At 41.2% G+C, this 17842-nt stretch overlaps 1 protein-coding gene across 2 annotated transcripts in view; it reads left to right on the forward strand.

Annotated features, from left to right (window-relative positions):
• The window catches only part of dync2h1 (dynein cytoplasmic 2 heavy chain 1), a 413286-nt gene that overhangs the window by 112997 nt on the left and 282447 nt on the right, over positions 1 to 17842 (forward strand). For both annotated transcript variants that reach the window (XM_033022666.1, XM_033022665.1), the window contains exons 36-42: positions 294 to 517; positions 6569 to 6678; positions 7136 to 7335; positions 8459 to 8723; positions 13565 to 13772; positions 14520 to 14649; positions 16922 to 17077. In XM_033022666.1, coding sequence (XP_032878557.1) covers positions 294 to 517; positions 6569 to 6678; positions 7136 to 7335; positions 8459 to 8723; positions 13565 to 13772; positions 14520 to 14649; positions 16922 to 17077 — 1293 coding nt within the window. The remainder of the gene's footprint in view (positions 1 to 293; positions 518 to 6568; positions 6679 to 7135; positions 7336 to 8458; positions 8724 to 13564; positions 13773 to 14519; positions 14650 to 16921; positions 17078 to 17842) is intronic.

The following is a 17842-nucleotide window of genomic DNA, read 5'->3' on the forward strand; positions in this document are numbered from 1 at the left end:
CCAGCAATATTATAATGAATAGCATTAAATGCAGTTAAGACTGATATACAATAACAATGACTAAAAGTGGGGAGAGAAAGGAAACTAGTTCTTCCATTCGTAGTAATGGACCTATGTTTATACATCAGACTATTGAATTAAATATTATGGGAGCATGTTCATATGTAGAATGGTTTATGTTGGGTGTTCGTATCGCAGGGATGGCCAGTATTATAGATTTCCGTTAATATTTTTTTGCCTGAACTTGATACTTTCATATAAATTGTTATGAATTTGCTTATTTACAATTTTAGGTTGATCTTGATTCAAATTCTGGAATATTCATCACTATGAATCCTGCTGGAAAAGGTTACGGAGGACGGCAAAAACTCCCTGATAATCTGAAACAACTATTTCGACCTGTTGCTATGTCACGGCCTGATAATGAACTTATTGCTGAAGTTATTCTTTATTCAGAAGGATTTAAAAATGGTAATATGTTGGGAAGAAAACTAGTGGCCCTCTTTAATCTGTCCAAGTATGTATTCAATTATTTTATTATTTGTCATTGAAAAGTTGTGGTTGTAACTATTTACACCAGTTCTATTTTAATCCTTACCAAATACAAGGCGTAGCTATGGGCACACGCATGGGCCCCAGCTACGCCTACCTCTTTGTCGGGTACGTTGAACAATCCTTGTTCAATACGTACCAGGGCCCCATCCCCGACCTCTACCTCCGTTACATCGACGACTGCTTTGGGGCCACCTCCTGCACCCACACACAACTGACTGACTTCATCCACTTCACCACCAACTTCCATCCGGCACTCAAATACACCTGGACTATTTCCGACACTTCCCTACCATTCCTTGACCTCACTATCTCCATCGCAGGTGATAGACATCTGACCGACATCCACTATAAACCCACTGACTCCCATGGCTATCTGGACTACACTTCTTCCCACCCTGCTTCCTGTAAGGACTCCATCCCCCACTCCCAATTCCTCCGCCTACGCCGCATCTGCTCCCAGGATGAAGCGTTCCACACCAGGGCATCTGAAATATCCTCATTCTTCAGGGAACGGGGGTTCCCCTCCTCCACCATAGATGAGGCTCGCACCAGGGTCTCTTCCATACCCCGCAACACTGCTCTCACTCCCGATCCCCGCAGTCGCAACAAGGGCCGAGTCCCCCTAGTCCTGACCTTTCACCCCACCAGCCGTCACATACAACAAGTAATCCTCCGTCATTTCCGCCACCTCCAACGTGACCCCACCACTCGCCACATCTTCCCATCTCCACCCATGTCTGCCTTCCGCAAAGACCTCTCCCTCCGCAACTCCCTTGTCAATTCTTTTCTTCCCTTCCCTCCCGTACCACCCCCTCCCCGGGCACTTTCCGTTGCAACTGCAAGAAATGCAACACCTGTCCCTTTACCTCCCCCCTCGACTCCATTCAAGGACCCAAGCAGTCGTTCCAGGTGCGACAGAGGTTCACCTGTATCTCCTCCAACCTCATCTACTGCATTCGCTGCTCTAGATGTCAGCTGATCTACATCGGTGAGACTAAGCGGAGGTTGGGCGATCGCTTTGTCGAACACATCTGCTCGGTCCGCAAGAACCTACCTGACCTCCCGGTGGCTCAACGCTTCAACTCCTCCTCCCATTCCCAATCCGACCTCTCTGTCCTGGGTCTCCTCCATTGCCAGAGTGAGCAACACCGGAAATTGGAGGAACAGCACCTCATATTCCGCTTGGGGAGCCTGCATCCTGCGGGCATGAACATCGAATTCTCCCAATTTTGTTAGCCCTTGCTGTCTCCTCCCCTTCCTCAGCCCTCGGGCTGTCTCCTCCCATCCCCCAGCCCTCGGGCTCCTCCTCCTCCTTTTTCCTTCCTTCTCCCCGCCACCCCCTATCAGTCTGAAGAAGGGTTTCGGCCCGAAACGTTACCTATGTCCTTCGCTCCATAGATGCCGCTGCACCCTCTGAGTTTCTCCAGCATTTTTGTGTACCTTCGATTTTCCAGCATCTGCAGCTCCTTCTTGAACACTATTTTCACCTGGTATCAGTGTATTTCTAGAGTAGGAGTAAAGATCCATTCAATTCATTGCTTCAACCTTTCATATATAGACTCTTCCAAGTCTTAAACGTTATTTTATATTTCCCATTTCACCCTTTATACATACTTCAAATCACATATCTTAACTTTCATCCTTTTGCTATGTTGTCCTTTTGCTAGCCTCTTTTCTTCCTGCAAGCAATCTCCTACTCAGGCCTTCAATCCATACCTTTGTTTGAACTTAATTTTTATTATAACACTCTTCTGGCAGGATTTCCACATTCTAATCTTCATAAATTACTAACAATATTGGTTTTATTATTGTCATGTATACTGTGATACAGTGAAAAAATGTTGTTTTGTGAGCTATCGGGAAATCAAACCATACATGAGGATATCAGGTAGCGCAAAAGAGAAAATAAGCACTGCAGAATATGGTGTAACAGCGGAAAATACAGATTAAAAAAACAAGAATAGTAACGAGCTTGTTTGGAAGATTGGAAATTTGTCCTTGGTGTATGAGAAGTCTGTTCCATAGTCTGACAATAGTGGGGAAGAAGCTGTTCTTAAATCTGGTAGCAGGTACTTTCAAGCTTTCTATCTTCTACCCAATAGGAGAGGGGAGGAGAGAATGACTAGGATGTTAGAGGACCTTGATTATGATGGCTGCTTTCTCATGCTAATAAACACCTGCAATGTCATGCGGTCTTGGACAGAGCAGTTGCCATACAAAGCTGTGTTGCGTTCAAATTGGATGCTTTCTATGGTGCTTCTGTAGAAATTGGAAAAAGTAATTGGATACATGCTGAATTTCTACTGAGCAATTAGAGGTGCTGATGTGCTTTCTTGGCCATATAAATGGACCAGGACAAATTATTGGTGATATTTATACCTTGGATTTTCAAAATCTTGACCATCTCCACTTTAGCACCATTGATGTGAAGTGAGGCATGGACTCCATCTCGTTTCCTGAAATCGGTGACAAGCTCCTTCATTTAGTGACATTGGGGGAAAGATTGTTTTCTTGCCATCCTGATTTAAGCTCTGGATCTCCTTCCTATACTTCCGTCTTGTCATTATATGAGAGCCGGCCCACTACAATGTTGTTATCTGCAAACTTATAAATGACTTTACAGCAGAATTTGGCTGCCAGATGTGAGTGCAGAGGGAGTATATCTAGGGGCAGAGAATGTAGTCTTACAAGGCATTGTTGTTAAGAATTAACATGTGGTCTGTGGGTTGGGAAGTCAAGGATCCAGTTGCACACCTGGATGCTGTGTCCAAGGTCCAGGATGTAGAAACAAAGAACTGAAGATGGTAGTTTATACCAAAGATAGACACAAAATGTTGGAGTAACTCAGTGGGTCAGACAACAGCTCTGGAGAAAAAGGATGGATGGCAGATGTGTTCTGACCTGAAACATCAGCCACCCTTTTCCTCCAGAGATGGTGCCGGACCTGTTGAGTTACTCCAGCATAGTTTATCCTAGACCTGGGAGTTTGGAGATGAGATTGGTTGAAATTACAGTACCCTCCATAATGTTTGGGACAAAGACCAATTATTTATTTATTTGCCTCTGTACTCCACAATTTGAGATTAGTAATAGAACCAATCACATGTCGTTACAGTATACATTGTCAGATTTTAGTAAAGGCCATTTTTATACATTTTGGTTTCACCATGGAGAAATTACAGCTATGTTTATACATAATCCCCCCATTTCAGGGCACCATACTGTTTGGGACACATGGCTTCATGGGTGTTTGTAATTGCTCAGGCGCATTTAATCACCTCTTTAATGCAGGTATAAGAGAATTCTCAGCACCTAGTATTTCTTCCAGTCTTTCCATCACCTTTGGAAACTTTTATTGCTATTTATCAACATGAGGACCAAAGTTGTGCCAGTGAAAGTCAAATAAGCCATTATGAGACTGAGAAACAAGAATAAAACTGTTGGAGACATTAGCCAAACCTTAGGCTTACCAAAATCAACTGTTTGGAACGTCATTAAGAAGAAAGATAGTACTTGTGAGCTTACCAATCACAAAGGGACTGGCAGGCCAAGGAAGACCTCCATAGCTGATGACAGAAGAATTCTCTCTATAATAAAGAAAAATCCCCAAGCACCTGTCCAGCAGATCAGAAACACTCTTCAGGAGCCAGGAGTGTTTTTTTTCAATGACCACTGTCCGCAGAAGACTTCAGTAACAGAAATCCAGAGGCTACACTGCAAGATGCAAATCACTGGTTAGCCGCAAAAATAGGATGGCCAGGTTACAGTTTGCTAAAATGTACTTAAAAGAGCAACATTGTTTTGGAAAAAGGTCTTGTGGACAGATGAGATGAAGATTAACTTATATCAGAGTGATGGCAAGAGCAAAGTATGGAGGAGAGAAGGAACTACCCAAGATCCAAAGCATACCACCTCATCTGTGAAACACAATGGTGGTGGTGTTATGGCCTGGGCATGCATGGCTGCTGAAGGTACTGGCTCACTTATCTTCATTGATGATACAACTGCTGATGGTAGTAGCATAATGAATTCTGAAGTGTATAGAGACGCAACCTATCTGCTCAAGTTCAAACAAATGCCTCAAAATTCATTGGCTGGCGGTTCATTCTGCAGATAGACAATGATCCCAAACATACTGCTAAAGCAACAAAGGAGTTTTTCAAAGCTAAAAAATGGTAAATTCTTGATTGGCCAAGTCAATTGCCCGATTTGAACCCAATAATGCTGAAGAGAAAACTGAAGGGGACTAGCCCCTAAAACAAGCAGAATCTAAAGATGGCTGCAATACAGGCCTGGCAGAGCATCTCCAGAGAAGACACCCAGCAACTGGTGATGTCCATGAATCGCAGACTTCAAGAAGTTATTGCATGCAAAAGATATGCAATAAAATACTAAACATGACTACTTTCATTTACATAACCTTCCGGTGGCGCTGGTGCCAGCTGCCTCCACCTACAGCCCGGTATCTTTTTGTTTTTTTGTTTATTTAGTTATGTAAAAGTGTGTTTTTTTGTGTTTTTTTTGTGTTTTGATGTGGGGGAAGAGGGTACGGTGCGGGGGATACCGTCCTTCAGCCGCTTCCTGGTGAAGACGCAACTTTTATTCGAGTCGCGTCCTCGCCCCCCCCCCCCCCCCACCACCAGCGGCCTACCTACTGGATTGGCGTGGACTTTCCTGCGACCAGAGCTCCAGCAGCGGCGGGACAGCGCTGTAACATCGCGAGGCTGGCGATGCCTTACCGGGGGTCGCCGTCTGGAGCCCGGAGTGCTGGACCTGCTGCACCGACATCATGGAGCTGCGGTTTGCGGAGCTCCCAACGCGGGCGGAGCTGATGGACAGCGCGGGGTCTTGCGACTCTGCCCAGCTCGGCCTGCGGACTCGGGAGCTGCGGACTCGGGAGCTGCGGACTCGGGAGCTGCGGGAGGCGGCTGATCAGGAGGTCCGGGCCGCTGAGGAGGAGGATGTTCACCGTCGGGGTTCGGCGTCGGCGTTCCACCAGCCCGGCGTGAGGGCCTGAACATCGGGCCACCCAGGGCGGCGACTGCGGGTGCTAGGAAGGCCTCGACCACGAGTGAACATCTGGGAAGAACGGAGGGGAGGCTGGCTGGACTATGGTGCCTTCCTCACCTTGGTGCCACTGTGTTATGTTGTGTCGTGGACTTTCAGTGTTTGTGCTTTTTTTAAAATTCTATTTTATTTTTAATATGTTTTATTATTTATTATTATTTATTTATTTTTATTTTTATGATACTGCCTGTAAGGGAAATTCATTTCGTTGTCTCTAACTGAGACAATGACAATAAATTTGAATACAATACAATACAATACAATAACATTGCTGTGTTCCAAACATTATGGTGCCCTGAAATAGGGGAATTATGTATAAACACAGCTGTAATTTCTCCACGGTGAAACCAAAATGTATAAAAATGGCTTTTATTAAAATCTGACAATGTGCACTTTAACCATATGTGATTTTTTTTAATTACAAATCTCAAATTGTGGAGTACAGAGGCAAATAAATAAATGATGGGTCTTTGTCACAAACATTCTGGAGGGCACTGTACGGTGTTGAAGGAAGAGCTATTGTTAATAAAAAGGCTAACATTTAATAGAATATTGCAGTGGTTTAGGCTTTCCTAAATCAAGGAGGGAGAAATTATATTAGACATGTTACGCTGACATTTATTGTGTCATTAATTGCTGCTACCTATCTATTTTTGTTTGCTACACCATCTATTTATATCATTAATATTTATTTAAAAAAAATTCTTGAGTTATGAATATCAAGAGCTTGTAATAAATCTGTGATACTATTTCGAGGGCTTATGTTCAGTCCTTCGGTTCTCAGTATTCCCAGTTTCTCAATAATAAGGGGTGTACTATACTTCATCTGGTAGGATCATTACAGGATTACTGTAATGAATTGGTGCTGAAATGTCCAAGAAATGTTAAATAAACTAGTTTGTTTAATTAGGTTTTTATTTGAATTTTGTTTATGGTGGTATTTCAGAGAGCTGCTTACGCCACAGCAACACTATGACTGGGGTCTGAGAGCACTGAAGACGGTCCTTAAGGGTTGCGGCAGTCTGCTTCAGCAGCTAAAAAAAAGCAAAAGAGAAAGTAAGGCTTTCTGGCAGCTCAACCTTCATGTAATTGAAGAAATATATTATAATTAAAAAATATTACTTACAGTAATTAAATTTGAATAGATGCATATGTGATCATACAAAGAAAAATATGTAATTCTAAAAATAAGGAATAAAATAATAAACATTTGTAATGTAGAAGATGTTTGTTTAGTATCTATAATTAGCTAACAAATTGCAAAGTTAGTCCAAAGTGTTATAGTCTATTTACTATGATATCCTATAATCTATCATCAGCATTCATATTCAGTATAATTCTGAATGATATATTACTGTCAATTACAGTTCAGTATTTTTCTTTTGGAATTTGTTCCTTTTCCAAAATGCACAGAACACAATAGATATTAATGTTTCACTAGTTCATGTATTCATGTACACTGTTCTTTGGACTTTGGAATATGTAAAATTTATGACCCCATTTTATTTTACAGTTGATGAAAGTCACATTGTGGTACAGGCTCTCCGTCTTAATACCATGTCAAAATTGACATTTGCTGATTGTACACGGTTTGATGCTTTAGTGAGAGATATATTCCCTGGGGTTACCTTTAAAGATGTTGAATATATTGAGCTGTCTGCAGCCCTACATGAGGTATTTGAAGAAGCTTACCTTGAAATTATACCCAACCAGGTTAGTATAAATGCAGCTGGAAGACCGAAACATTTACTTGCTATTTTTTGCACATTTCTAAACCGTATTATACATTCATATTTCTCAATGTGGAAAGTTGTAGAATAAATAGGATCAATTTAAAAATCAAAGAACAAAGATCATTTTGTATTATAGGAGTTTCCGATCAATCAACAGTTCAACAGAGTTTCAGTAAAACCATTAATTGATTCGGTTATACTTTATTGTCACATATACCTAGGTACAATGATGTGCTTTTTTTGCATACAACCCAGTCAAATCATACAGCAGACCTACCTCGGCAGTACACAAGAGTTGCCACGTTTCTGGTGTTGACAAAGTTACAAAAAGTTAATCGAACATTCTTATCTTCTGCTCTTAGCTGCAAACCAGCTCTTCCGATGCACGTCAGGTTCTGCCAGGTCCCCCCTTCGATCTCGGCGGCCTCCCTACGTTCCTGGTGGCTCCACGTCGAGTAGTTCTCGGCAGCCCTCCTCGCTCTTGGCCGCGCGGGTCCCCTTCCTTGCTTTTGGCGGCGCGGATCCACTTAACCATGAAAAGATTTTACTTAGTAAATGGCCCAATTAATTGTTTGCATGATTTTTAATTAAACATTTGTGATCCATTGTCAAACTTTCAGAAAACTAAGTGTAGTTTTGTATCGATAAATATATTAAATTCAGCAGTTGTTATTTAAAAACTGTTATGTTATTTATTCTTATTTTTAAAATAATAGTTTTTATATTGCTGCCTAAATTAATATGTAAGGCTGAAATTATATTCTTGTATGTTAATATTGCACTATTCATCTTTCATTAATATGCATATCACATATCCCTGTGAATGCATTTTATGCTGGAGATAAAAATCATTTTATTCAAAGTTTATCCAACTTGAAATTGCTTTATTGTTGTCATTTAACCTTGGATTGGAACAATCAAAGAATTAACTTTCCTATTAGTTCAAGGAAATCTTTTTTCATCTATCTGAAAGAACAGAGTATTCAAAACAAAACCAATGTTGTGTTTTGTTGTTTTTCAAGTTTAGGAAGCCATTGTCAATCTTGTATGTGAATGTCAAGTTTGATTTCATATTCTATGCTACCATTTGTACATCTTTCTAGATAAAAAAAGCTTTGGAACTTTTTGAACAATTACGTCAGAGAATGGGAGTAGTTATTGTGGGTCCAAGTGGTGCAGGAAAATCAATTCTGTGGCGAATGCTCCGGACAGCCCTTGGCAAAATAAACAAGATGGTGAAGCAGTACACGATGAATCCCAAAGCTATGCCACGCCAACAGCTCCTGGGTCACATTGACATGGATACCCGCGAATGGTCTGATGGTGTGTTAACGAACAGTGCCCGTCAAGTGGTTCGAGAGCCACAGGGTAAGAATTAATCAAGTGCAGACTAAAATGGTGGAAATTTTACAAATGAAACATAAAGGAAATTAATGAATAAGTGTGTAAGAAAGAACTGCAGATGCTGGTTTAAATTGAAGGTAGACACAAAATGCTGGAGTAACTCAGCTGGTGAGACAGCATCTTTGGAGAGAAGGAATGAGCGACGTTTCGGGTCGGGGGCAGGACCCTTCATGGGAGAGGGCAGGCAAAGATAGAATGTAGTCAGAGACAGTAAGACTAGTTTGAGAACTGGGAAGGGGAAGGGGGTGGAGTGAGAAAGCAAGGGCTATCTGAAGTTAGAGGTCAATGTTCATACCGCATACCCAAGCGAAATACAATTTGCGCTGGGCCTCACTCTGACAATGGAGGACACCCAGGACAGAAAGGCCAGATAGGGAATGGGAGGGGGAGTTGTAGTGCTGAGGCACTGGGAGATCAGGTAGGTTAAGACGGACTGAGCAGAGGAAATTAATGAATATGCTCAACCACCAAAATAAACAGATTTTATATTTATACTAGACCAAGTGGGACCCGTTGGGCCCCGTCCCCCAATGTGGGGGGGTGAGGCGCCGGCGTTCACCCTGGGAGAGGGGGAGGGGGTGGGAGGGGCCTGGGGGGAAATGATTGGTCGTCCCCCCCCACGATCGGCCCTCCCCACTCCGTGCCTTGTGCCCAAACACCAGGTTCGTGGGACCAAAATGCAACCAGAACTTGATGAGCAGCCCCTTCAGATATTGGTAGAGGGGCAGCAACCTCATTACCGTTTGCAACGCCCCATTGTGATGCCATTGTGGCAGTTAGCAGCTAGCTTGAGAGCCCATTGTGATTGGTGCACTATGAGAGGCATTGTGACATCATCACTGTGAGAAGGCTGGAAGCTCAGTAAGAAGTCGGATTTGGTTGTTTTTAAAATTTCAACGATTAATAACTTCGGAAATATAGGTGGAAATGCAACGGGAAGATGTTTATCACCACCAGAGGAAAAATGTGAGTAGAATGTGTGAAAACGGGAAGGCTATGACTTAGCGTTTGGAAGAAGATAGGAATTAACCAGATTGGCACACAGGCGCGCACACACACACACACACACACACACTCACACACACACTCACACACACACTCACACACTCACACACACACACACACACACACACACACACACACACACACACACACACACACACACACACACACACCACACACCACACACCACACACACACACACGACAAAGACTTTTAGTTATATAGAGATTACATGTTTCAGGATGTCATTTGAAGATTGCTTTCTGAAAGGTCCGTCAAAAATAAGAGTACTTATTCTAACTTATTTTGTCACTTATTAACGATTATTTGTTACATGTCATACCGTTTCCAACAGCAACATATATTCTTGTGTACATATCCTTTTAATTAAACTAAAACGGCATGCGCAGGAAATCTAAAACAAAAACAGGAAATGCTAGAAATACTCAGCAGGTCAGGCAGCATTTGTGGGAAAGAAACAGAATCAACATTTCAGGCATTGTCTTGAGTCAGGACCCTGCTACGTTTTGAACTACAGGGAGGGTGAGAATGTCTCTGATGGGGTAAAACCAGGATGACCACAGGGAGAAGCTATATACAGGTCTATCTGTTCAATGAGTGAATGGGAATGTTAGAGGGTGGGATTGTAGGAGAAAGAATGAAATTCGAAAAACTGCCAATCAATGCTGGAAATCTGAAACATAAACACAAAATGCTGGTAACACTCAGTAGGGCGTATCTGTGAGAAAAGAAACAGTCAATGTTTCAGGTTTCATCTGACATACACAAAAGAACCTACAAAAAAAGAATATGGGAGTTGTGAAATGTAGAGCCAGAAGATAAGGGGCATGTTCTCCACTCTAAGGGAGAGAGAGTTGAGCTAATATTACTGATGGATGACTGATACAGACTGAGAAATCAAGTTACCTGAAGTTGTAGAACTATGTCAAACGAAGGTCTCCGACTTGAAACATGTACTCCTTTTCTGACAGAGATGCGGCCTGACCCGACCTGCAGAGTATTCCAACATTGTTTTAGATATCCAATATCAACAAATTTTTATTTTATTTTCCTTCTTTTGTCTATGCTCTCAATCACTTGAAGAGGATGATCTTGGCTACTGTCTGTCCCCATCATCATTTTGGTTTTACCTAATGAGAAACATCCCCCACCCCCATCCTTCTTGCTGCTCTATGAGTTACTTTTGTTTCCTTTTCAGTTCTGACAAAGGGTCTCTGACCTGAAATGTTGAATCCTATTCTCTTCCCACAGATGTGGTCTGTCTTGCTGAGTAATTACTTTTATTCTTTTCGCTGCAAAAACCTGTATTCAAGACCTGTATCCTATTTCCAGCAGGTCACATGGGCACAAATCAAGAAAATGCTTGGTTTGATCTATGATTCATGCAAAGCTGATCACATTTGTACAGTAATTGTAATTAATTTATTAGCCAAGTATGTAAAAACATACAAGGAATTTGATTTGCCATAGAATCATACCAAAAAAGCAACAAGACATAAAAATTAACATAAACATCCACCACAGCGCCCAGTGATGGAAGGCAAGAACGTATTATCTTCTTCCCTCCTTTTCTCCCGCAGTCGGGGCAGTCGCACCATCCGCAGTCGGGCAATCGAAGCTCCCGCAGCGGGCGATCGAAGCCTCCGCATTGGAGCTTCCGCAGTCGATCCCTAACTAAGGGACTGTGAGCTCCACGATGTTAAGTCTGTAGGATCCCACAGTTGGAGCTCCCGAAGTCGATCCCCAACAAAGGGACCGCCAGCTCCATGATGTTAGGCCGCAGTGTGGACAGAGATACGATACGGAAAAGTCGCATCTCCGTCGAGGAAAGAGATAAAATAAAGTATCCCCCACCCCCCACATAATACATTACTAAAGATACACTACAACATACATTTGACAACAGACTAAACACAACAAAAGAAGAAAAGGATGAGATAGACTGTTGGCGAGGCTGCCATTGTAAGGCGCCACCTGGTGGATTGATGTCACTGGGCAGAGGGGAAATAGCTGAGGTATCTGGTTCCAATTGTGATAGTGGCTTCTCCTGGGAGTGTGTATAACAAATGATTGGAAGAAAAATTCAGCAGTGGTAGTGTTCAGTGTAATACTCAGCTGTTCTCAATGCAGAGTTACACAGGAAAAATGTGCGTAGTGCACCTGCGAGCAGCTGGGGAAGAGACTTAAGATACTGAAATAACAACATACATTTAGATGGAAACTTACTAAAATAGTAAAACGTTAAATCACAAAGTAATATTAATGACGATGACCAAAAATCCAAATGTCTTTTAAAATGTTGTTATTGTACCTGCCTCGGGTCCATCCCCCTAATTATTTCCCGGTAACCTATTCACCCGTTCTGTCCCACACACCCATCAAGTTGCCGCTAATTCTCCAGCCATCCAACAACAGTCAGGCTAATTTAAAGTAGTCAGTTCACTCACTGGCATGTCTTTGGGAATTGTGGGGAGCCTGTCAGAAAACCAGGTCAGGATCGAAGCTGTCCCCATGGAGCTCCAGCAACAATAACTTGCATGCCTCTGTCCTGCCCTGATATACCATTGGGGAAATGCTATATAGCTATAAACATGAGGAAAACCGCATGGATTAAAGCCCCTCAACACTTTCATGATTGATCTCTTGAGCGAGGGAAGCACCTGGAAAAAGTAGTTTAAAAAAAAGACTGAAGATCCTCCAGCAGTTTGTTTTTTGCTAAGTATGGAGTAAAGCTCCTCCTTCATTATCCCTTAGCACATTCCCAGGTAGTGACAGCCAAATACCTATCATGAACTATCAAACTGCATCAGCCCCAATCTCCTGGTATAGCATCTTTGTTTCCCAGTACATGGCTATCATCAGTGGGTATTGCTAATCAATGATTTTGTTTTATTTTGACAAACCAATCACTAGCTAGGCCATGTTTACTTAGCCCAGCTCCCTCGCCAGTGGAATGTTAAAAGTTTCCAAACTCCATTCAGAATCTTATGTACTAGGTTGGAAAGGGGTTTAGAGTTTAGGAGAGCTTAGAGCTTGAAAAGGTGTAGAGAGATGCAGAGCGGAAGCAGACCCTTCGACTCACCAAGTCTGCACCGACCAGTGATCCCCAAACGCTAGCACTATCCTACACACTAGGGACAATTTATAATTTTTACCAAAGCCAATTAACCTATAAACCTGTACATCTTTGGAGGGGGAGCAAACCAGAGCACCTGGAGGAAACCCACAAGGTCACGGGGGGGGGGGGGAATATATAAATCTGTAAGGACAGTACCCGAAATTAGGATTGAACCCGGACCTCTGACGCTATAAGGTAGCAACTGTACCGCTGCGTCACTGAGCTGCCCCAACTTCGCAGCAGAGAGTCGAATCTCCATTCTCTTAACGTTCAGCAAACTTAATTTTGAAATAATTGAAATAATTACATTTTGTATTCGATGTTTTTATTCATTTGGATTTTTATTCTTTTTTTTTCTGGAATCTGTTGTTATTAGTATGATCCTTATTTTATCACCTTCTCTCCCTATCTAGTTGAATTCTATGTATGTCCTATGTAATAGTTAGCTACCATTAAATTAACTTTAATAAGTATGTCCTCACAGTTTTCCTTGTTCTCATTTTCTAATTTTGCTCTGTATTTTGTAACCTGGTATGTTTAATTTGCAGTATTCATTCTCCTGATGCACTCAACAGCATTCTCAATATGTGGTTCTTCGCTGCGTAGAATTGCCTCCAGGTTCTCCAATGAACTACACTGAACATTGTACTCTGTTTCTCTTTAGAGGTCCACTCTTGGATTATCTGTGATGGGGACATTGACCCTGAGTGGATTGAGTCCTTAAACTCAGTCTTAGATGACAATCGACTACTCACCATGCCAAGTGGAGAAAGAATTCAGTTTGGGCCAAACGTTAATTTTGTGTTTGAAACTCATGATCTCAGCTGTGCCTCTCCTGCTACAATATCCAGAATGGGCATGATTTTCCTGAGGTGAGTAAACTTAGCTGCTCTTTTCAATCTAGACTGTTCCATTTACAGTCGTAAGCAGAATCTATGCAGTTTCAAATGCTTTTTCCAGTGTCCAGTGGAATCAGCTGCATGATTTATTGAACATCCCATATATTAAAGTTATTACTGTTGATATCCACATAAAAACAATTTGAAGAAATATTGGAACGTATTTATATAATAACTTACAAACCCCTCAAACCTTCCATTGTGCAAAAAAATAATTGCTGAGGAAACTCAGTGGGTCAAGCAGCATTTGTGGAAGTCTAAAGAAGTGTCTCGACTTAAAATGTCAGCGATTCGTTTCATTACACCATGTGTAGGAAGGAACTGCAGATACTGGTTTATACCGAAGATGGACACAATGTGTTGGAGTAACTCAGCAGTTCAGGCAGCATCTTTGGAGAAAAAGAATAGGTGATGTTTCGGATCGGAACCCTTCCCGACTCGAAACGTCACCTATTCCGTTTATCCAAAGATGCCGCCTGACCTGCTAAGTTACTCCAGCACTTTGTATCAATGAACCATTCTCCATTGTTTATACTTGTCTGTTAAAAGGTCTTTTAGTCATTTACTAAAGAATATTACTATGTCTATGACACATTTGACTGAAAGTATTGATATATCTGCGAGATTTCAATAACATTTAGAACTTATGAATGCTGTGGTAAAATCAAAAGGAAAAAGTTGATATCTTTAAATATACCATAAAGTATTTTTGATCCTTAGTGACGAAGATACAGATGTAAATTCTTTGGTGAAATCTTGGTTGCGAAACCAGGCAGATGAATGCCGGAGCAATCTTGAAAACTGGATAGGAGACTACTTTGAGAAGAGTTTGAACTGGGTTTTGAAACAAGTGAGTGACCATTATAATCCTTGATGGAAAAGTTACTGCACAAGTATTCTTAGATCATAATGATGCTGTGATGTAGAAGAAGGATCTGCAGCAAAATAACCCCATAATATAAACTGAGGCACTGCTTTGATTTTAATGGAACATCAAGAAATTCTACTGCTCAGGCTAAGAAATCTGTTCACTCAGCCTGTGTCAGGTTAAACATTACACCAGTGCAGAGATTCCATTAAAATGAATAGGAGAAATTGGGTGGCATGAAAGAAGTGGTAGATTGTTTAGTCAGTTATAATTTTTTAGATTGTTTTGAGTCTGTATTTCTAACATGTTTTTGATAGGTGCAGAGAGATCTTTCATGTGGATGCAAAAACATTTGAAACATTCAGAATTAGTAACAGCTGTGATAGTGAGTCTGAAGACGGGCAGCGGAGAGAAGGCCTGCCCTGCAATATGCTGCGCTCTGCTGGCAACTGGGCTGCCAGATGCAGGCTGTGTCCAGGACCACCCTGGAAGGAAAAGAGTCCAGCGGTCACCAGCTTGGGGGAGAGTACAGTACCTTGTGTAGACAGCATTGGATTTTTCCACTTGGTGCCATAAAAGGGAACACATTAACTTTCCCCACAGTGTGTGAACAAATATTGGTATCCGCAGAACGATAACAACCTGTATTTATATAGATGCTGGGCAATGTTTAGAATTTGCAATGAATTTGCATGTTTACAATGCTGCAACTAAGAATGCTTGAAGTACAATGCTGCAAGAATTTCATTGTTCCGTTCCGGGACATATGACAATAAAACACACTTGACTCTTGAACTTTTATCTTGAATGTGCACTCAGTTGTGGGATATCCACTCATCAAGAAATTGATGACATACAAAGTGTTGATAATCTTGTTCTTATGTTGCTAATTCTTGGGAACACCACAATGTTAGGACTGGAAATGATCACGAGAGTGTGCCCTAGAGATTCCTAGAGTTCAAAGATAATAAATTGTTCATGATCCAAATACCTCAGTACACATTGCACAACCTCACATTTGCTTCCTTAATAACTATTCGCCTACAAAAAATAGTATCTTTTTAAATTAGTTTATTTTAAAAAATAACTCCTTTCTGCGTCTGGTACTTTCCACAGTTTAATGTATTTAAATTTACAATATACCTTCATTCATTGAACCAATAATTCATAGAAACATAGAAAATAGGTGCAGGAGTAGGCCTTTCAAGCCAGCACCGCCATTCAATATGATCATGGCTGATCATCCAGTATCAGTACCCTGTTCCTGCTTTTTCCCCATATCCCTTGATTCCTTATTCACTGAATTCACTGACAAAGCAAATACCTGCCCAATATACATTATTTTACTTGCATGTAATGCAACGAGCAACACTTATTCTAGTAGTTTTGAATGCAATTGTTTAGTTTGGGAATCAGAGACCACGCAAACAAGCTATTGATCGTGCAATCTTTATCGTGGACTAGGCATGTATTTAACAATGCCTGATGGATTCCCAGTCAGTGGCAGGCGTCTCTGTCTGTAGCACGGCTCGCAGTTTTCCCTTGGCACCAGTCATGACCCAGTCTGAGGGATGGCCCAACCACTGAGCACTCCCCAGGCTGTTTTATACCCTTGCGTACGTACAAGCCAGCACCGCAAGATACACTTTAATCTGGTAACTTCTTTCTTGGTTGCAGCCTTATCAGCACCATTTTGAGGTTAACAATCATTGCATAATGCAGTTGCACAAGCTTACTACAGAATATTCACTCCCTACTTTTGGCTAGATTCCAATGTAGCTCCGTAGCCATTTTCTAGTCACCCTCTAATACTATCTCTTTTAACTTTTCCATTCAAGGAATCACTGCTCAACCTGTTACAACTTCTGAAGAAGGGTCTCGACCCGAAATGTCACCCATTCCTTCTCTCCAGAGATGCTGCCTGTCCTGCTGAGTTACTCGTTTTTTGTGTCTATCTTCAACCAGCATCTGCAGTTCCTTCTTACACATGTTACAACTTAATCCTTTTCTTACACTCACTTCTTGGCGTTGTGATATTCTTGAGGTATTTTGTACATTTCTTAAATAGTACGAAATTGAATGGACTATTAACACAAATCTTTCTGTGAAAATTTCAAATATCTATTTGATATCAATAACACTTGTCAGTGAGATTGAATATTTGGCTTGCAAATACAGAATAAATATTAAAATGAAGTCAAGAGAGTAATAACGTATATTTTTTATTTTGTAAGATTGATCTTTTTCTTCTCAGAATGACTTTGTGGTGGAAACAAGTCTTGTTGGAACGATTTTGAATGGTCTTTCTCATCTTCATGGATGTATGGATCGTGGACAGTTCATAATTAGTTTAATTAGAGGTCTTGGTGGTAATCTTGACATGAAATCTCGACAAGAATTTTCTAAAGAGGTATGTGCATGTTGTACAACAGATCAGAAATTTACAATACATACTATTAATGGCTTCAAAAATTGACTACCATGAAGACCCCACAGTTTAGTAATTGGTAAAGGAAATCCAGAGTATACATTGGATAGATTCCATTAGTTAGTTCAGTATCCTCACTCCCATCATTATTTATGCCTAAACCTTCAAATGTAATCAGTTAATTTCATTTACATACATAACGTAACCAGCAAAAATAATAGTTTTGAGAATGTTGGGAGAATATATGGAGAATTATAGGAATGAAATATATAAAGGATGGTGATAAAAGGCAGGTACTATCGCAAAGTTTAAGAAACATTTAGTCAGGTACATGGGATACGATAAATTTAGTGGGATATGGGCCAAATGCAGGCAGGAGGTTCTAGTGTAGATGGGGCATATTGGTCGGGGTGGGCAAGTTGGGCCGATGGGCCAATTTCCATACTGTATGACTCTATGATCAGCCATGATCCAATGACTGGGCATACGTGGTTGTGGGATTATACAACATTCTTTAGATCCTATGTCCTGAAAAGTATTGTCCAAAAGTTTGAATTGGATGAAACAAATAAATCATTGCAATAGGACTAGAAAGGTTAAATCAGAGATTTTTCTTATTCATTATCTTCAGCTGTGCTTTTGCTCCCTTGACATTGAAGCTGAGACATGGCAGAAGGAAGAAGAATGCTTAATGTTATGAAAATGCATAAAAACGTCTGTGGATTACCTACTAATCAAATAAATTAG

The sequence above is a fragment of the Amblyraja radiata genome, chromosome 6 (genome assembly GCF_010909765.2).
Source record: "Amblyraja radiata isolate CabotCenter1 chromosome 6, sAmbRad1.1.pri, whole genome shotgun sequence".
NCBI lineage: Eukaryota > Metazoa > Chordata > Chondrichthyes > Rajiformes > Rajidae > Amblyraja > Amblyraja radiata.